At 36.8% G+C, this 17,695-nt stretch overlaps 1 protein-coding gene across 2 annotated transcripts in view; it reads left to right on the forward strand.

Moving 5' to 3' along the window:
- The window catches only part of GABRG1 (gamma-aminobutyric acid type A receptor subunit gamma1), a 51,422-nt gene that overhangs the window by 13,159 nt on the left and 20,568 nt on the right, over positions 1 to 17,695 (forward strand). Inside the window, exons 2-3 of one of the 2 annotated variants that reach the window (XM_069856110.1) lie at positions 4,001 to 4,149; positions 12,904 to 12,971. In XM_069856110.1, the coding sequence (XP_069712211.1) occupies positions 4,001 to 4,149; positions 12,904 to 12,971 (217 nt within the window). The remainder of the gene's footprint in view (positions 1 to 4,000; positions 4,150 to 12,903; positions 12,972 to 17,695) is intronic. The other variant, XM_069856111.1, reaches the window with a different exon arrangement.

The raw sequence follows: 17,695 nt of genomic DNA on the forward strand, positions 1-17,695 counted from the left end.
TGTAGTAGCAGGAGTCAGGGAATGGATAGTGAAATTGATCCTTAGCTGTATTTAAATACTCCCATCTATGCTATACATGCACTTCCATGTGTAATGCTTTGATATGCATGACGCAGATACCACTAGGAGCACTGACACTGCATTCATTTTTCCCCAGTTCATTAGATACCCTGACAGATACTAATTGCAACTTAAAGCTCATCTGATTCATTTTTTCTCATATTTAAAGGATAACGAAGACCTATATTAATGTCTGAAGATGGAGTGTGTTGCCTGATGTTGAAAATACTTATTTAGTCATTGGTCACTTGTGTTCAATTATTTATTAATCATCATAATTTCTCAAATTACTTGAAGGACAGACAGCACAAATGGGATGCTTCTTGCCTAATTACTGCTAAGTGTATATATGCAGTCCACTGAGTTTATGAGCATAGCTGAAGTGTTATAGCAACAAATGTGTTAAAAAGGTAAGTTTCTTTCTAATTTATAAAAATTATTAAAATTAGGATTAATACCCACAGTGTACCAGATGTAAAATAGCATTGTGCCATGGAACAGAAATATTTTAATATTTGATAACATATTTTTCTTCTAAATCATAATCATAGAATCATAGAATTTCCAGGTTGGAAAAGACCCACTGGATCATCGAGTCCAACCATTCCAATCAAATACTAAACCATGGCCCTCAGTTCCTCGTCCACCCATCCCTTAAACACCTCCAGGGAAGATGACTCAACCATCTCTCTCCAGACATTTTGAAAAAGACCTACCGAGTGAATTTTGTTGGAAAAAAAGTGTATTTTATAGTAAATGGTGAGAGGATCAAGTATTACATTCTGTGTATAGTAAAATAACCTTTAGATTAACTTGGGAAGGAAAATTATTCATCTTTAATTAAATATGCTTTTCTTGCTGGGAGTTGTGTGAGAGAGAAGGAAGTCCTACTATTAAAATGAAGGTGGAGATAGTTGACATTAACTGTTAAGTGTGTGTTAAAAAGGTGCTCAGCCCAAGTTAACTGTTGGTATTTCTTTTCTGCTAGTTGGCAGTTTTTTCAGAGTATGATATTTTCTAGATAAAATCAGAACTGTTGCTTCTAATCAAAGTGCCTCTTTAAATGGATTTACTTAGTGGTGGTTGGAAAAGCTGTTGGATGTTCAGATGGATTTTTGTCCTTTCCCACTGGAATTGCATTATTAATAGCTTTCTGTAACCTGTCAGTGTCCACATCTGTATACGTATTTGTAGTTCAGAGTTTGAAAATTGGAGAGGGACCAGAGGTCCTCCAATCAAGCAAGACAGAAAGTGAAAATCTGAAATGCATTTGTATTTTTTCTTGTTAGCTTCATGCTTAGTTAAATATGGTAAATAGCAGAAAAGAAAGAGCAGGTTACCCAGAGAGGTGATTCATTTTCTGTTCTTGGAGGTGTGCAGGATTAAGCCTGATCAAGCCCTGAGCAGCCTGCTGTGACTGCAGATCTGGCCCTGCTTTGAGGTGGTGGCTGGACAAGAGATCACCCATAGTCCCTTCCCACCTGAGTTGTCCTATGAATCTGTAAATAAAATTAAGAACTCTTAAAAATATCAAGATATTTGAGTGACTGTGAGTGGAGGTATCATGATTGTAGCTCCCCTTACATGGGAATGGCATGACCTCTTGTACTTTCATTTTTGCTAAATCTATGCTATTGTTAACAGCAGTGTGGATAGAATAATGAAGCAGGACAAAATTGCATTGTCATTATTTCAGATTCTTTGCATATAATTAGGCTGATCCTGAGAGTCAGGTGCCCCGTGTCTTTACAGAACTTCAGTAATTTTGCTCTACTTTCTGCTGTTTGTGGGTTGGAGGAAGAAAAGAAGATGTAGAAAAGGTCAGGTTTGTAGTGGGTGCATCTCTTTCCTATAGAGCTGCTTATAAATTTAAATTTTGCTCATCATCATCTTAACGCCCCTGAGGAAAGTCTGGGCTTTCCTCTGCACTCTTAGCAACTGTAAGCTAATTTATATAGTAGTTAGATGACATAGAGTGCAAGCAGACCAAAAGTACCTTGAGAAAAGCTGCATGGTAACAAAACATGAAAGGCATGGCAATAGGTAGCTTGGAGGGAAAAGGTGCGTACAGTTACAAAACTGAGCTTCCTACTTCTTCTAGTGCTTCCATTAGTAGGATCCTGCTAATGGGAAATGTTAAATATTAAATATCTGCCATTTCTGTAATGTCTCTGTAGTGCAGTAAAGATTGACTATTTTACAGTGCGTTCCAGTTTAAAAGAGTGAAAGCACTTTCCAGATTGTTACAGGGGAAACTTTGTATTTAGAGTGCATATTACTTTCAGCTATAATACACTCTTGCAGCCTGTTTGCAGCAAGCTAGGTATGAAAGCCTTGATATCCAAGTACTGCCTTTGTTCATCCACTGGGAACCTGTTGAGCTGTGGCAGGCTCCCTACTGCACTTCCCAATTTGAACAGGCATGCCAAAAGCGCCGAGCAGATTCCACAGCCATGATAATCTTCACTTCAGTGAGACTTGCTAGTGATATCTGAAAGCTGTTGCAAGGTCTTAGAAATAGAGACTGTTCTGGTGCATTCATGCAAAGCAGTGCAATAAATTCCAAGCATGTCTTTCCATCTCTGTCCTTTCCTGACATTTTCTGTCCTTTCCCCCTGAAGATGTTAATGTTGTCTGAAGTGGAACGTGGTGGTGGTCTTCATTCCTGCAGGAAATTTACTGAAAAATTCCATCCTTTGTTTTAAGGGTAGTGTATGTGCAGTTTAGAAACCCTGAAATCTCTTTCTGATGATACAGCAGTAACATGTTTAGTTTTGGTGTACAATACAAATTGGTACAAGGATAGTAATTTAATTCATTTCTTTACTGGAATATCTGTGCTTGCGCTAACATTGGAACTGATTTATTTGGATTGCATACGCTCTGTTATAGTTGCTAGCCAGTGTCCCTTTGTGAAGATACTTTGCGTGATTGTCAGTTACTGCTATCAGTCTGATGCACTTTGCTTGATTGGGACCACGCAGAAATTCCCTGAAATAAGCTGGATGAGTAATATAAATTGCAAACTTTAGTACTGGAGAAATACTTAAGTCCACACTCATTTGACTTAAATGCAAAGAAAACTGATTCCAGGCATTATTTGACTTCTTGGTGATATCTGAGTGAATCTGCAGATGCAACCAAGGCATTGCAATTTTTTTGTAATGACTTAGTGGTAAACTATGTATTTCTTATTGTCTAATTAAAATACAGTCAATGAATGAAAGTGTATATGTTTTCTTTGTGCATTTGTTTCATCTTGATAAAATAGCTAGCTAGCAGGCGATCTTCTTAACTGCAGAGTGTGATACAGTGTTTTAACTGTACCACGTATACATGCAGATATATGACACATGACCGTAGCTTCTGTGAGTGTTCATAGCACATGGATGTAGTGTTTGCTTTCTGAAAATTGGAATGAATTCAGTAAGTATACAAGTTTATTTTTTTTAAATCATAGCTAGAATGGGAGCTACTACGAAGAAGATGATGTTAATGTTCTTGACACCAAGATTTATCTATTGCAGTAATTAAGTATTTCTTAGAAATATTAGTACCATGATTTGAAAATGGAATACATTTAAGGAAAAGCATGGAAAAAAAAAACAGGAAAAAGGCTGACACTAAGTTCATGCTGGCTGCTGCTTCTGTGAGTTTGACTCATGGCTTGAGTTTTTCTGTATGGATGATGTGTTTATGCTTCTTTTGACGTGTTTATTAGCTTACATCCTCTACTGCCATAAACCAAAATGTTGGTGTTTTAAATAAGGGTCTGTCTCTTTCTGTTAGCACCAGAATGCATTTGGATTTTTATAAAGCACTCCAAATGGTTTTCATTATTTTATGAGTTTCTTCTTCACTTCTTGTGTATTTAGTTTCACTGACTGAGTTTTGGTTGTTTTTTACCTAACCGTGTTTTTCTTTCATTCATGCATCATAGAGCAGATAAAGCAGATGATGAAGATGATGAAGATCTAACAGTGAATAAAACATGGGTCCTCGCACCAAAGATTCATGGTGGGGATGTAACTCACATACTGGACTCCTTACTTCAAGGATATGACAACAAGCTTCGGCCAGACATTGGGGGTAAGCCCTTAAAATAATTCAGTAGTAGGAGAAGATAGCCAGAAATGGCCTGCTTTTCGTCACAGATGGCCAAAACCTGTTTAATGCAGTTTTTAAAATGTAATATAGCAAGCTAAACAGAACAGCAATAAAAAGAAATGGTTTTCTGGAGCTGGTAGAAATAATGTTCTATGCAAGAGTAGAATTTTTATATTATATTTACAATCTCTTTTTCTTACATGAAGTATTTCTTTTTGTGGGACAGTCGGCAATCTATAATAAATCATTAAAAGGCAATTATATTTTACTTTGTTTAACTAAAATCTTCTGACAGAAAGAACTGTAGATATAAACCAGTCATAATTATATATTTATATTTATTTATATTTATTTATATTTATCCTGAGTCTTTAGGAGTTTATTAAAGAATTATTCTTAGATGTTTTTATTCTTGCTGTAGAAAATGCATTGTGAGACTGAGTTTTGAGCAAATTTAACTCAACCCTTTAACTCAACTTCTTCCCTTATTTCAGATATTGAAAAACTTCATAAGAATCTAAAAATGTAATTTAGGACTATATCTTTTCTAGACAAATATCAAGGAAGACTGCATTACCATAGTCGAGGTTTGCAGCTAGTAGAAAGTCAATTTTGTCTTTCAATACTGAATGCATCAGTTTGCATATAACTGTTTAGTGTAAATATTTGGAAGATCCTTGTGCTGAAAACACGCAGTACAGGAAACCTTGCTAGCTTTTGTCTACCACATGCGTGCTATCTCTAACTAAGTAAAATAATTAATTTTTTTTGGAATTTGTTTCCTGAACTGTGAAGGGAGAGGTGGAAGACAATTATTTGTTAAATACCTGGCATTCCCCGTCAAAGGAATTATTTTCTTCTCCAGATTTCCTAGTTCTGTTTTGTTGTTGACTGTTACCTTGAAGATGCTGAATGGCAATTTTACTCTCCCTGTCATAATACAGTTACATGTGCATCTCCTGAAGTTTGTTGTCTTTTCCTCCATGTTCATTTAATTGAATTACTACAAACATTTAGACAACAATAAATGTCTTCCAGAATAATTTTTCCTTAAATTCTCCATCTGTGACAGATGTATAGCGTTACTTTTTTTTCTCTGAGTGCTTGATGCAGTGCACAGCAAAGAGATTATGAGGGAATAAACTCTTTCCCCTAGGATTCTGTCTAATGATTAGCTGGTAGGTGGGGATGAAAGAAAGGAGAATTCTGTTTCTCTTGTCTCCTTATAAAAGTTAGAAATAAATAGCAGAAATACAGAGAAAGAAGAGTTTCCTCTGACATGCAGTATCTATTTACATGGCCATTGAAGAATTTGGCATCAATCTTATTTTCACTTTTCTGGTTATGTAGGTTATGTACTGTCTTGATAGGGAAAGAGCTCTGCCTTTTTTAAGTAACTCAGTGTGCAACTTTTTGGATTCCAAAAATCAATTCCTGGAAGAAGACGCTTGGTTCTAGCTTGTATCACACAAGTGTTCCTTTTATTTTTTCTTCTTCACTTTCTTAGTGCAGTACTTTTGTAGATTGGTCTCTGCTGTCTGAGACCTGTCTCCTTCCAACATATTAAAATGAGGTTCATGAATATCATCCTGATGCAAACAGGAGACATTCAAGAGTATTCACTTTGTGAATACAGGATAACAAATATTAAGACTGACTGTCTACTGCGTGGAAGTTGCAGACTTGTGCCACACAAAAGAAATTTTGAACAATATAAGATGAAATTTCCAGCTTCAGGTGAAGGCATTGCACTCTGTCCCAGCTACTTGGGAACCGCTGCAGATATTTAACAGATAGAAAACCAAAATCAGGCTATAGTGCATCCATCTTAGTCTGCTTCAATTATATGGATAAAATCTAGTGTCAAATTCCACATCTTCAGGGTATGTCAGTACTCACACAACAAGGTTATTGAACGGGAGTTCTAATTATCTTTCAAAGCAAAAATATTCCACAGAACAATTTTACTATTGAATTACAAAACTCTATTCCAAAAGCTACATTTCCTGTTTTGAAGCTGAACTTTTTGGATCTGAATAGCAGAGCAGAATTTTGCTTTCTTCCAGATATTGACAAAAAATTTCAGCATCCAGAGTGAGATAAGGGGTTTAATTGTTAAACATACCGTTCATCAAGGGAAATGGTAAATGAGAACCAAATGAAAATTGAAATGTCCAAGGCAATACTGAAATTTAGTACACACTTAGTCATTTTGTTTGTCTTATTCAAATATCTGTGAGTTGTAATGATTTCTTAACTGCTACCCTTTGCTATGTTTATTAATTTTATTAGTCCTTAACTCAATTTACGTAATAGACTTGGAGGTATTTGGAGCATAAAGGCACTAGTATTAAAGAACCTTCTGCTCAGTGTGAAGTAATAGTAGCTACCAGATGAAGTTTCTTGCCTGTAGTATAAATCTCTTCAATTACAGATACAGCATTGAAGTGTTAATATATTAATAAAGCAGTATTTTTCTCACTGTAAGCTTACCTTTTGGCTATCTGGTTTTATAAGCACACTGGTTTTAGCTTCAGTCCTGAATCAAACTAGCTGTTATTTTTCCAGCTTCCTTTTTAAAGGAAAAGTTCCTGACTGGATGCTCTTCCATCTCTTACACCTGAGGGACACTGATATATTAATATTAGCCTATTAATGTACAGCACATTTTTTCCAGCTATGGCTTATGTCCAGACTTGTGTATAACATGTGTGAAACACAGCTGATCTGTCTGAAAGTTTAATTAAAATAGGGAATAATCATATGAGCAGGGCATGGGTGTAAGCAATTACATCTCAGTGCATTAATGCGACAGGTCATGTACTTAGGAATATAAAGGATACATGGACAAAAAGTGGACTTTCAAGAGACTAATAGAAGCACTAATTCTGAAAAGATAAGGATATTGGGGTATATTGTGTTTAGCAGATGCTCTTAGTGTAGTATTGATGAAAGGATGATATAGATAGGAAAGTAACAAGCCTGGACAAGCAGGAATATATCAGGTAAAGTTAGAGACGTATGTATTCTGAGATGAAGAATATTTTGCAGGAACTGAGGGAAATTGAAATGCAAAAGTAAGATGTAGAAGAGCATATGCAGAGAATGTTAAAGGTGCTGGATGTGTGCATTGCATAGAAAAGGGTGGAAATAATAAAAGTGGAGCAGGAGTATTTGCTAAAGATCAGTTTCTCTTAAATAAAAAGGTAGAAGTATTGTGGGGAAGAGGGCTTTGCTTTCATCAAAACAACTCTGAAAAAAACTGCAGAGATGGAGCTGGAAGCCTGCTGTAGACTTGAGGCCAAATTTTCAGTATCTATAGCCATATAACTAGTACTCTTAAATAACTGGTTGTGAGATATGTATTATTCCATTAAAATCTACTAGAAGTTGAAGGCGTCTGATATCCTTGAATATGGTAGTCACCTAATTTTATTTGCTAGGTAACTGCTTTATCACCAAGAAGAGGTGCTGCTTTAGGCAATTAATGAAGAGTTAGTGAAAACATTATCAAAGAAAATAAGCCTGGATGAAATTATCAGAAGTAGTCTTAGTTTAAATTCTTAAACAGAATGTTAAGTAATAATTATTTTAAAAAAGGGTGATATATCTTAGACTTGCATTGCCAAATAGAGAATTGTCGTAAACTATGGGAACTTTATTAAGCAATAAAAAGTGTAGTGTTCTGCACTTTTACAATAAGGATAATAATTTCTGTCAGGAGATGAGAGCTTATAAACTGAGGATAAGTGATAAGGAGAGCTCTTCAATGTAGCAGGGAGAGATATTTCCAATATAAGTAGCTGGAAGTTGGACCTGGATAAATACAGGACAAAAAGGAGGCAATTTTGATAGCAAGGGCAATTAATAAAATAATTTGTCAATGATTGAGGTAGATTTTTATTGCTGTGATTTTTCTAATCAAGATTAAACATTTTTCAAAATAATGATTTTGAAATCAAGCTGCGGTTCAGAATACGCCTGATGGTTATGCAACATCATCCCTTACCAGCAGTGCAAGCCTACTGAGGGACACTTTTTCAGGTCTTTTTGATGGTTGAGAAGTTCATTCTTGGTCTTGACAAGAGTCGCTTATTTACTAAATTCATTTTTTGTGACGAGTCTGTCCTTAGTTATATGTTTGTGTTAGATGATGCTTGATACCAGTCACACCTTTTAAACTGTGAGAAGGCAAGTTTACTCTAGTGAATAAAAGTTGTCAAGCAGGAACGTATAGAGGAGGGTGCTGGCCTCTTCTCCCAAGTGACAGGGGACTGGACGAGAGGGAATGGACTCAAGCTCCGCCAGGGGAGGTTTAGACTGGACATTAGGAAAAAAATTTTCACGGAAAGTGTCATTGGGCATTGGAACAGGCTGCCTAGGGAGGTGCTTGAGTCACCTTCCCTGGAGGTGTTTAAGGCACGGGTGGATGAGGTGCTGAGGGGCATGGTTTAGTGTTTGATAGGAATGGTTGGACTCGATGATCCAGTGGGTCTTTTCCAACCTGGTGATTCTATGATTCTATGAAAGAAAGTGTGAGTAGATCTCTCTATATCAGACTTGGTGAACATGTTCCCTGTGTACTTCAGCTACATTAGGAGCTCATCAACCATCCACTGGGGGCAGCTGTCGTTTGGTGCTCTTCTGTTTCTCTGTTGGGTATGCAACCTGCTGTCCTCTCACCTTCTTGCTTTACAACAGTCTGGTTCATATTGTCTCTCAGAAGAAATATTTAAAGTGTGCTATATCTCTTTCTCTTCTTTCTTAGATGCTTCTGTAAGTCTACAGTACAGTTTTGCCTTCTAGTGTCTTCAAGGCTGATAGACAATTTTTAAAGTAAAATAAGAAGCATTTTTCTGTAGAAGCATCTTCTTAAACCATCTTTCTCTGTTAGCTCTTTGTGGACAGTAGTTGAACAATAGTAACTATACAGGTGCCAAATGGGCACAAAAAATGTATTTTCCTTCAGCATTTGTTATGTTCATGGATTTGTATCATTTCTAGTTCAAGAACATGAGAAAAATGAATTCTTCCTTTGAATTCACAGAAGTACTTTGCTCTGTACCATACAGAAGAACTAAGGTAAAATCAGCCTCTTTCAGTCTTCTTGAATTGAATCTTTCTCTGCGTCATTTGGGTCAATTAAAGTGATTTCAACAGAGGCAGATTTTCAGACTCTTCACTGGCTCTTAGTAGCTCTAATAATCTTACTCAGAGCGGTATGGAAGAAGCAAATTGAACTCTGTGGCACGTTACAGGAGATCCCTTGTGGCAGATCAAGTACTGCTTACTTACAGCTTACGTTAAAAACTGGCTTACTGACACATCTCAAAATTTAGTTTTTAATTAGGAAATATCAGTGGTTGGGCTGACTATAGTGGGTTCTCATACGGAAGTCATGATCACAAATAATGATATTTTGAGTGATTTCAGCAATAAATTTTTATAGTAAAGTTGGCAGATGACACGAAGATGAAGGGGAGAAGCTGTATCTGCAGAGTAATAATTCGTTCCTTCATTAAAACCGGAGAGACAAAATTTGAGAGAGGGAAAAATAAAGGAGGCTAGGAGGAGGAAGCCTGTGGATCATATTTCAAGATGAGAGATTCTGCATAGTAAAGCAGTGATTTAGGGGAGAACTTAGATGTTTTGTATGGTATAAGATCTTAGCTATGCATCCCCTGAGCGCTGTCCTGAGGCAAATCCCGTTGTGGAAAGGAACGTGAGCAGGAATCTGGAAATGTTCAAGTGGCACTGATAATACTGTTACAAAAATTTCCAGTCCTGTTGTCCACATTTGAAGATGGGTCTGGAAACTATGGGACAAGCTAAGAAGTTAAAGCTGAACGTATTATCTGTAGGTTGCATTTGCAGGATGTGGTATGAACTGTTCAGCATGCTGAAGGCAAGTTTCAAAGGTGACCTTAATCACTGTGTGTAGGTACTTCAGTCTGAAGAAGAGGTTTGATATATGTCTAGGAAGTGCTGAAAGTTGGAATTAAAGACTTGAACCTCACAACAAAACATTTCCTAATGCTAAGAAGAATTAAAAATTTCTGTCGATGTTTAGCCCTGGCCTGGCTTGATTGGCAGCTAAACACAAGCAGTTGTAATCTTAGTTCCCTTCCCTCCCCTTTCCAGGGAAAGGGGAAAAGGAAATGAGAGAAAGAGACTTGTAGGTTAGAAAGTAAAACTGAAAAAGTTTTAATGAAGTAAAAATAACAGTAATAATAATGAAAATATAATTAAAAAGAAAATAATTAAATGTTTATGAATATGAGAAATTGAACACGCACACAGACACCCCACCACTACTCTCCTGATGACTGTGTCACCAGTGACACTGCAGAGCAGGCACAGGGAAAATGTCCCAGACTGGTCTTAGCAGCAGGAGGGAGCTGATCTCAGGAAGTGGATTCAAAATGTGTGTATCGAGGATCATGGGCAAAGAAGACAGACGAGATCTGTACTGAATGCTGCCCACCAAAGAAGAGAGACTTGACCCTTATGATCCCTCAGTTTTATCCCAAGTGTGACATATATGGAATGGAATGTTCCATTGGTCAATTTTGGGTCACCTGCTCCTCTCTGCAGGTGCAACTCTTTCTTGCCCCTTTCACTTATGGCATTCAACCAGTTTGAGGTTGGCCTTGGTTTCTGTAGGAATAAGTATAAGCAGTGGCCTGTATGCATACCACTGTGCCATGTTATGGCTTCTAGAGAGAGACACTGTCTGGAAAATGTGCAGTTAACTTTCAGAAAATGAAGTTAACTTAGATGAGGCTTAGCTGCAAAGTTAGAGAGTTGATTCTGCTTTCTCTCAAACTGGAACATTTTCCTAGTAATACAGGGCAAAAATAGTGGATTGCACATTGCTTGAACAATAAGGCAAGATACACTTTGATCCACTTCCTTATGTTCTAGTCTAGCAGTGGGGTTGCTGTTATATAGATAAATAAGGTTGCAAAATGAAAGGAAGAAGATATCCATTTGTAAGATGTGACGTATGTATTATATGCTGTATTATTCATTTGTGTACATACATGTACACATTTTATACTTTTTTTAACTTCAATTTTTCAGTCTAAGGATATGAGTTCATGTGTTTATCCCCTTTCTTTATGAACTCTGCATATGCTGAAAACAATTACAGCTCAGGAAGTACTTCTCCCTCCCACCTCCCCCCTCCCTGCCCCGGAAAGAATCGATTTCCAGAGTCTATTTAAACTTTCTGTGAAGCGCGCTGGGGAGAGAATGGTGATCAAGTGACTCTGTGCTCTGTGGGCATACAGAAAATTCTTTGTGCATACTCACTGGTGTGTTTTGCTGTCAGACTCAGGATCACATCTGTAATTGGATTTGGACTTGGGGAGAATTTCCTCCGAAGTGGGGCTGGCAGGGAAAATGTATCTCGGTATATTTAGGAAATGTATCTTCCCTGTCATTGTAGCTGGCAAGGATGTTAATGATATTCTGCTTCTTTTTACATGTCTGAGATTTAGATTTTTCAGATTTGAAAAATCTGAATCAGATTTGAAAAATCTTATTACTTAAGATTTTAGGTTTATTATAGAGCAGTTAGGTGATCTGTGGTGGTTTGCAGTCTAAAGGATGCAAATCTGATGAATCCTATGAATTCAGAGTTCCTTTTTATTTGTACCTTCATCCTTTTCCACCTGCAGATGGACAGAGGTGCTTCACTGTAATGTGCCAGATCATGAGAGAACGACCAGCAGACCTTTATTGTATTAATACTCTTAATTCCACTGGGGACTTGGGCATATATTCTCTTGTGTCCACGTTCTGGTTCTCCAGTAGAATCTAGAAGAAAATTCTTGGTAAATTGATGATGTTAAATGCATCCTGGTCTTTTCTGTCCATAGCTTTCCCCCCTATAAGCCAGTTAGGAGTTAAAAAAGGAATTATCTGTGCCACCTGCACTTCAGATGTAACTTTCATGGGAAGTTATTTAGAATTTGTGCCCTTCTGTAAGTGTACAAAGAGGAGAGTATATACTGTAAAAGAATATATGTTGTAAACACTTATTTTTATCTGCTCAGTGAGAGTGGTTTCCCTGTGTTTTTAAAGAAAGATACGTTTGGAAATGCTTAACTTTTACATTACTTTCACTTGAGGAGCTTTCAATTTGTTGTTTGAAACAGTGTATTAACCAAGCTGATGAAAGGATGTTAGTAAACCTTAGGTGTGGTACAGTTGCATGAATCAGAGAAATCAATAGTGAAAAGTTTCTATTTTTGTTACACGCTTCCAGTAGGAATCAACAGAAAGCACTGCATATTGATTCCTCACAGTGATGAATACATCTGCTCCCAGACGTCGTGGTTTGTTGTATGAACAATTTTTTCCAAACATTTTATTTCTGTTTATGATGAAACTTTTGTTGGAAGACCATTTTTGTTTTCTTTTCTTTTCTTTTGTTTTCCCTTCCTTTACCTTTTCTACTTTTTATGTCTATCTTATATCTGTTCATAAACCACAGGTGGTGATTGCATTAGGAAGTAAAAAATGCATGTTCATAATTCTAACAATTGATATGGAATAAGGGAGCCAAGTCATGTATGATTCTTCACAGAATGAACAAAACAGGGATTTAATTATTATGACTCTAATAAAAGAATATTAAACTGATTGTTGTTTTTGTAAATGAGTTGAATTTTACTAACAATGTACACAATTAATGAAATATGTAATTATTATGGTTACTGTTTTGTTTAGTGAGAACTACAGTAATTGAAACAGATGTCTATGTTAACAGCATTGGCCCAGTTGACCCAATCAATATGGTAAGTTCTGATTATTGACAGAAAACATTATTTGAATGATCTATGGGTTAATATTATGAAATAACTTAAATGCTATTAAAATAATTTTCTTTATCTCTTACTGCATATTCTTATGTTGTTGGATATTATTGCAGTTATTACAGAAACGCATTTGAAATTGTTGTAATTCTAAAAATATATTTCTTCATTAAAAAATATGAGGCTGTACAGAGGACATTGTATCAGGTCCTTGTTTTGGTTTATGTTGAATGTTTTCACTATGTTTGTTTATATCTGGTTTATCTCTGGCCCAGTTTAGTTTCCTGAAGCCACTTTTCAGAGGTAAAGAAAAGTAACAATTTGTGAATAAAACTGTTTTCATTGCAGTGAATCATTATTAATTATTTTAATTCATACAAAGAAAAATTTGAAATTAACTCTTCTATCCTCCTTTTTCCATACCTTATTTAGTCATATATATCCTCTTCAGTGTGTGTGTACACATACCCACTTTTTTCGAAAGTTAAGTATTGTATCTCATCTAGTTTCAGGTAGCCCTCTTGAGACCTGACCTATCTATTTGGTGCGAACATTGAAGTAACAACACTTCTGAGGAAGTTTTTTGTGTTTTTTTTTTTAGTCACTTAGGTTTTCTGTCATGATATGCATTGTATGGAGGCTTTGGAGGCTTTGGCATTGGAGGCTTTAGAAAGGCGCTGTTGCATGACTTGGGGACTGCTGCCCCTGGATGAGTTTCAGCTCAGCTCCCTCCTGCCTTTTTCCTTTTCCTCCTCTCTGTAGAATTGCTGACAGTGTTGTATGTACATGACAGAGAAGTGTTATGTTCAGTCTGACTATGCCAGTGCAGGGGGCTTAGGAGCATTTGGTGGAAGCATAATAATTCTATATTATTATTGAGGATCTTGTGGTTTACACATATGTCATCATGCTTGAGTGGGGAATGTTGACTTTCAATGATGACAAACCAAGCATGAAAAAGCAGTGGTACTTGGATAGTATACATAAAAATGCCAAAAGTAGATGATGCAGATCTGTGGTAAAGGATGATCTAATGAGCTTAGGGATGTCGTTGCTTGATGCTGTGGCAGGAAAGTCCATATCTCGGGCCAGGTCTGTATGTAAAGAAGTGTACGAAAGAGCAGAAGAATGATAGGGTTGGGGAAACTTTACAGTTTCCATGTCCAGTATATAAGTGATGCCTGATTTTCTCTGCCTTCCTACCGCAGTCTTTCTCTTTTTTCCCCCCCTTTCTATTCTATTGTCTTCTGAAGGAATGTGTTGGAGCAAAATGTGTGGGCAGGCAGCCACCTGTAAAAAGGATATAGCAAATGGTAGAAACTTCCTTTTCCAGTTACCAGTGTAAGTTCTTCAGCCTGTGGCCAGTAGGTGTTGCATATACTGTAACTGAAAATGAGAAGTGCTTACAGCTTCAGTTTTCCAGTTTTAAAGAATCAGCACGTGGTTGGCCTTGCAGGGTAGGCCTGTACCATCTCCCACGCCCTCTTCTCATCTCTACAGCCCCAGGGCAATCTATCCACTGCTATGTACCGTGGCCCCTCCTCTGCCAGTGACTGTTGTGTGGTTGTTCAGCCCAGAGCCTCGGAAGCAGTGTTATTATGTGTTGCATTTGTAGTATTGACAGTTTCAGGCATTGGACTATTTAATGTCACTTGTTTAGAGGTCTTCCCACATCTGCTAGAGATATCCTTGAGCTGGCTGGTGATACTCTTGCCACAGCACTAATAAAAGTCAGTAATATGTATTTCTTTGTTGGAGAGCAGGATGCTAATGGTTATAATGTATATCAACTGAATAATAAGGTAAATGTCATTAAGGCATAGAACTAAAAAATATTCCATGGGTTTTAAAAATGGGCAGAGAACGACTTAGCATTTTAAATTATAGTCTAGGGGCACTACAGTCTTCATAAAAAAGCAATTGTTCCCACTGCACTTGGGCTCCAGGAACCTGAATCATATGGACATCTAACGTCATTACAGAACTCAAATGATTGTAAAAATAAATAAAACCGTATATATGCAAATAATTTGATTAAGGTTTCCAAAAAAGGTGTTTTTAATCTGGGAAACAACATTCTCAGCAAAAAAAATAATTACATGTTTGACCCTGTAAGCTCTCTTTATATGTCCTGTTGGTTTTATTAGGAAGGCATTTTCCCTGGAGTCAGTATTGTTTGAGATTGTTAACCAATAATCCAGAAATTGCTTCCTTTTCAAGGGCTGTCCTTAGCCCTTCATTTGATCACTTAACATGAGAATACATATCTGTGATTTCCCCATTGGATTATTTGTTTGCCAGATATGTTAATTCATTCTGGCAGATGATGTGCTTTAACTACTTAGTTTGGATACAACATGGTATGATATAGAGAACATTTTTTTAATAATGATGCTAAAACAGCATATCAGGGGAGTGTGTGTGTCTGAAAGCTTCAGAGGATACATATTATGAAACTAATTTGTTTTTCTAATTCAGTCTATTTTCCTCTTGCTGTCTGATAGAGTCACTTCCATAAAAGGCTAAGTACATGTATGACATTCATTCGAATTTATTTTTAAAGGGTGTTGTCTGTTGTCTTTCACTATTTAACTAAGACCTACACAAAATTCTAGACGGTATAGACATCTTTTACTTAAGAGATGTTTTTCTACAGCTTGTGATATCTTTAGGCATCTGCAACCTGAGTAAACATTTTTAATAAGCATCTAGATCAGTGGATATTTAGGCTCATTAAATTTGAAGATTTTTGAATCTGTCTTTTAGAGCTAGCCTGTGCTATGTGTTATGCATCAATCATGTAAAATGCAGCCAAGTGCACTATTATGGCCAAAGTCTTGATCCTCAATAGCTCTGCAGTGGTCTAGGGATTTCTTAGCAGATTCTAGACATGTGATGAATATTTAGAACCTAGTTTTCCTCTGTGTGGGAGCTTATTCAGTTGAGCACATAATGTAGATGTACCTCTTCCTACCTTTGTCTTTCCTTCCAGATTAGTGTGAAGATGAAAACAACCCTTTTCTGCTCAGTGGTACAAGTAACAGAATCAGATATATGGTCCATGTGTAGAAATACTTGTTGATCCATGTTGCTGTTGACCCCATTAGCTTTCTCTGTCCTCTATTCATTCTCCAAACCCTATGTGTTCATAAATGCATAACATTTTGTGCTACTGTGCCCAAGGGGTCCATGAAAGAACCATTCCAGTGGCGCAGTTTTGTGGCACAAGACGACCATGCAAGCGTGCAATTCACTGTGTTGGGAGAGTCATGGCAGCCCTCCAAGACATTTTTACTTTTCTTTGAGAAGGTACTTGATCTTGTAATTTCTGTTTGATCAAAACTCCCAATGAAAGACTGCTACCCCAAATGAGAAAAAAATTTTGGAGAAAGAATACAGGAGTAGTTCCATAAGTAAAATGCAATATTGCATCATTGTGTCAAAAGTGAAGAGCGAAATCTATATTTTCCCTATCCTTAATGTCTATCTAACCAAGTTTCATATAGTAAATAATGGAGCAATACTCAAATAAAACAAAATTGAGAAAGGGTTAGAAAGAGACAGATGCATAGGCATAATGACCAGTGGATTGGGAACTAAGAACTGGAAGGGTAAAAGTGAGAAAACTCATGAGTTCATTTAAAGACACTTTAAGAGGTAAAGGAAAGGCTTGTGTGCAAGCAAAACAAAGCAAGGCATTCATTCACTACTTCCCATTGACAGGCAGGTCATCTCAGTTGAGGTCAGCTGTCCCAGCTGTGTCGCTTCACAGCACCTTGTTCATCCACAGCCTACAAAAAGGCCAAAAGGCCTTGACTCTGTGTGAGCACTGCTCAGCAATAGCTAAAATATTCCTGTGTTTCCAGAACAAATTGAAAACAAAGCCCCGTACCAGATACCATCAAGAAAATTAACTCTACTTCAGCCAAAGTCAGCACAGTATCATTGCCATTTTAATATATTTCAGGAATTCATTTTTTTTCTTCCCTTGCTGTGGATGCAAATGATGCTCTCTACTTAGCTTTTGTATTTCTTGATGGAACGCTGTATTAGAAGGTCCCAACTGAAAATTCCAGCACTTCATTGAAGCAGTTCAATTTCTGTGCTTTTTCCAACATTCCTGTCTCTTCTGTGTATGATTTAGCTTTTGTCACATGATCTTTGCTAGTTATCCATTGAAGCCTATCACTCTTATTTTTAACAAGATAGCTAGACCACTGAGTAAATCAGATACTCACTCTGTACACAATGTGCTACTTTGGTACTCTGATTGCATGGCCTGGATACTGTCTGGATACAATTTTCCCCATCACATTGGACCATTTATGCCTTTGTGTAGAATGTGCTGATGGTGAATTTTATATATCCTTCAACTTCTAAATTACATTTAATTTTCCACCAGCAGACATTTTTTTGTTAAGTGTGATCAGTATCCTAATGCAGATTGCTCAATTTTATTGTGCTTATGGAAGATGCTTTGTGGTCTGATTCTGTTAGTCACTAAATTTTTATTGTAAGTTGAAGGTTTTGTGCTCTTACTTTAAAGTGTCAGGTAGCTTACATTAAACACAATAGAATATAAGTAATCATGACCCGAAGATACATTATCGGAAGCTACCTAAAATCCAGAACTCAGACACACACTTTGTGCGCGTTATTCTCTAAATCAATGTATTTTAAATCTTTTTGAATAATATTAAATGTAT

The sequence above is a fragment of the Phaenicophaeus curvirostris genome, chromosome 4 (assembly GCF_032191515.1).
Source record: "Phaenicophaeus curvirostris isolate KB17595 chromosome 4, BPBGC_Pcur_1.0, whole genome shotgun sequence".
Taxonomy (NCBI): domain Eukaryota; kingdom Metazoa; phylum Chordata; class Aves; order Cuculiformes; family Cuculidae; genus Phaenicophaeus; species Phaenicophaeus curvirostris.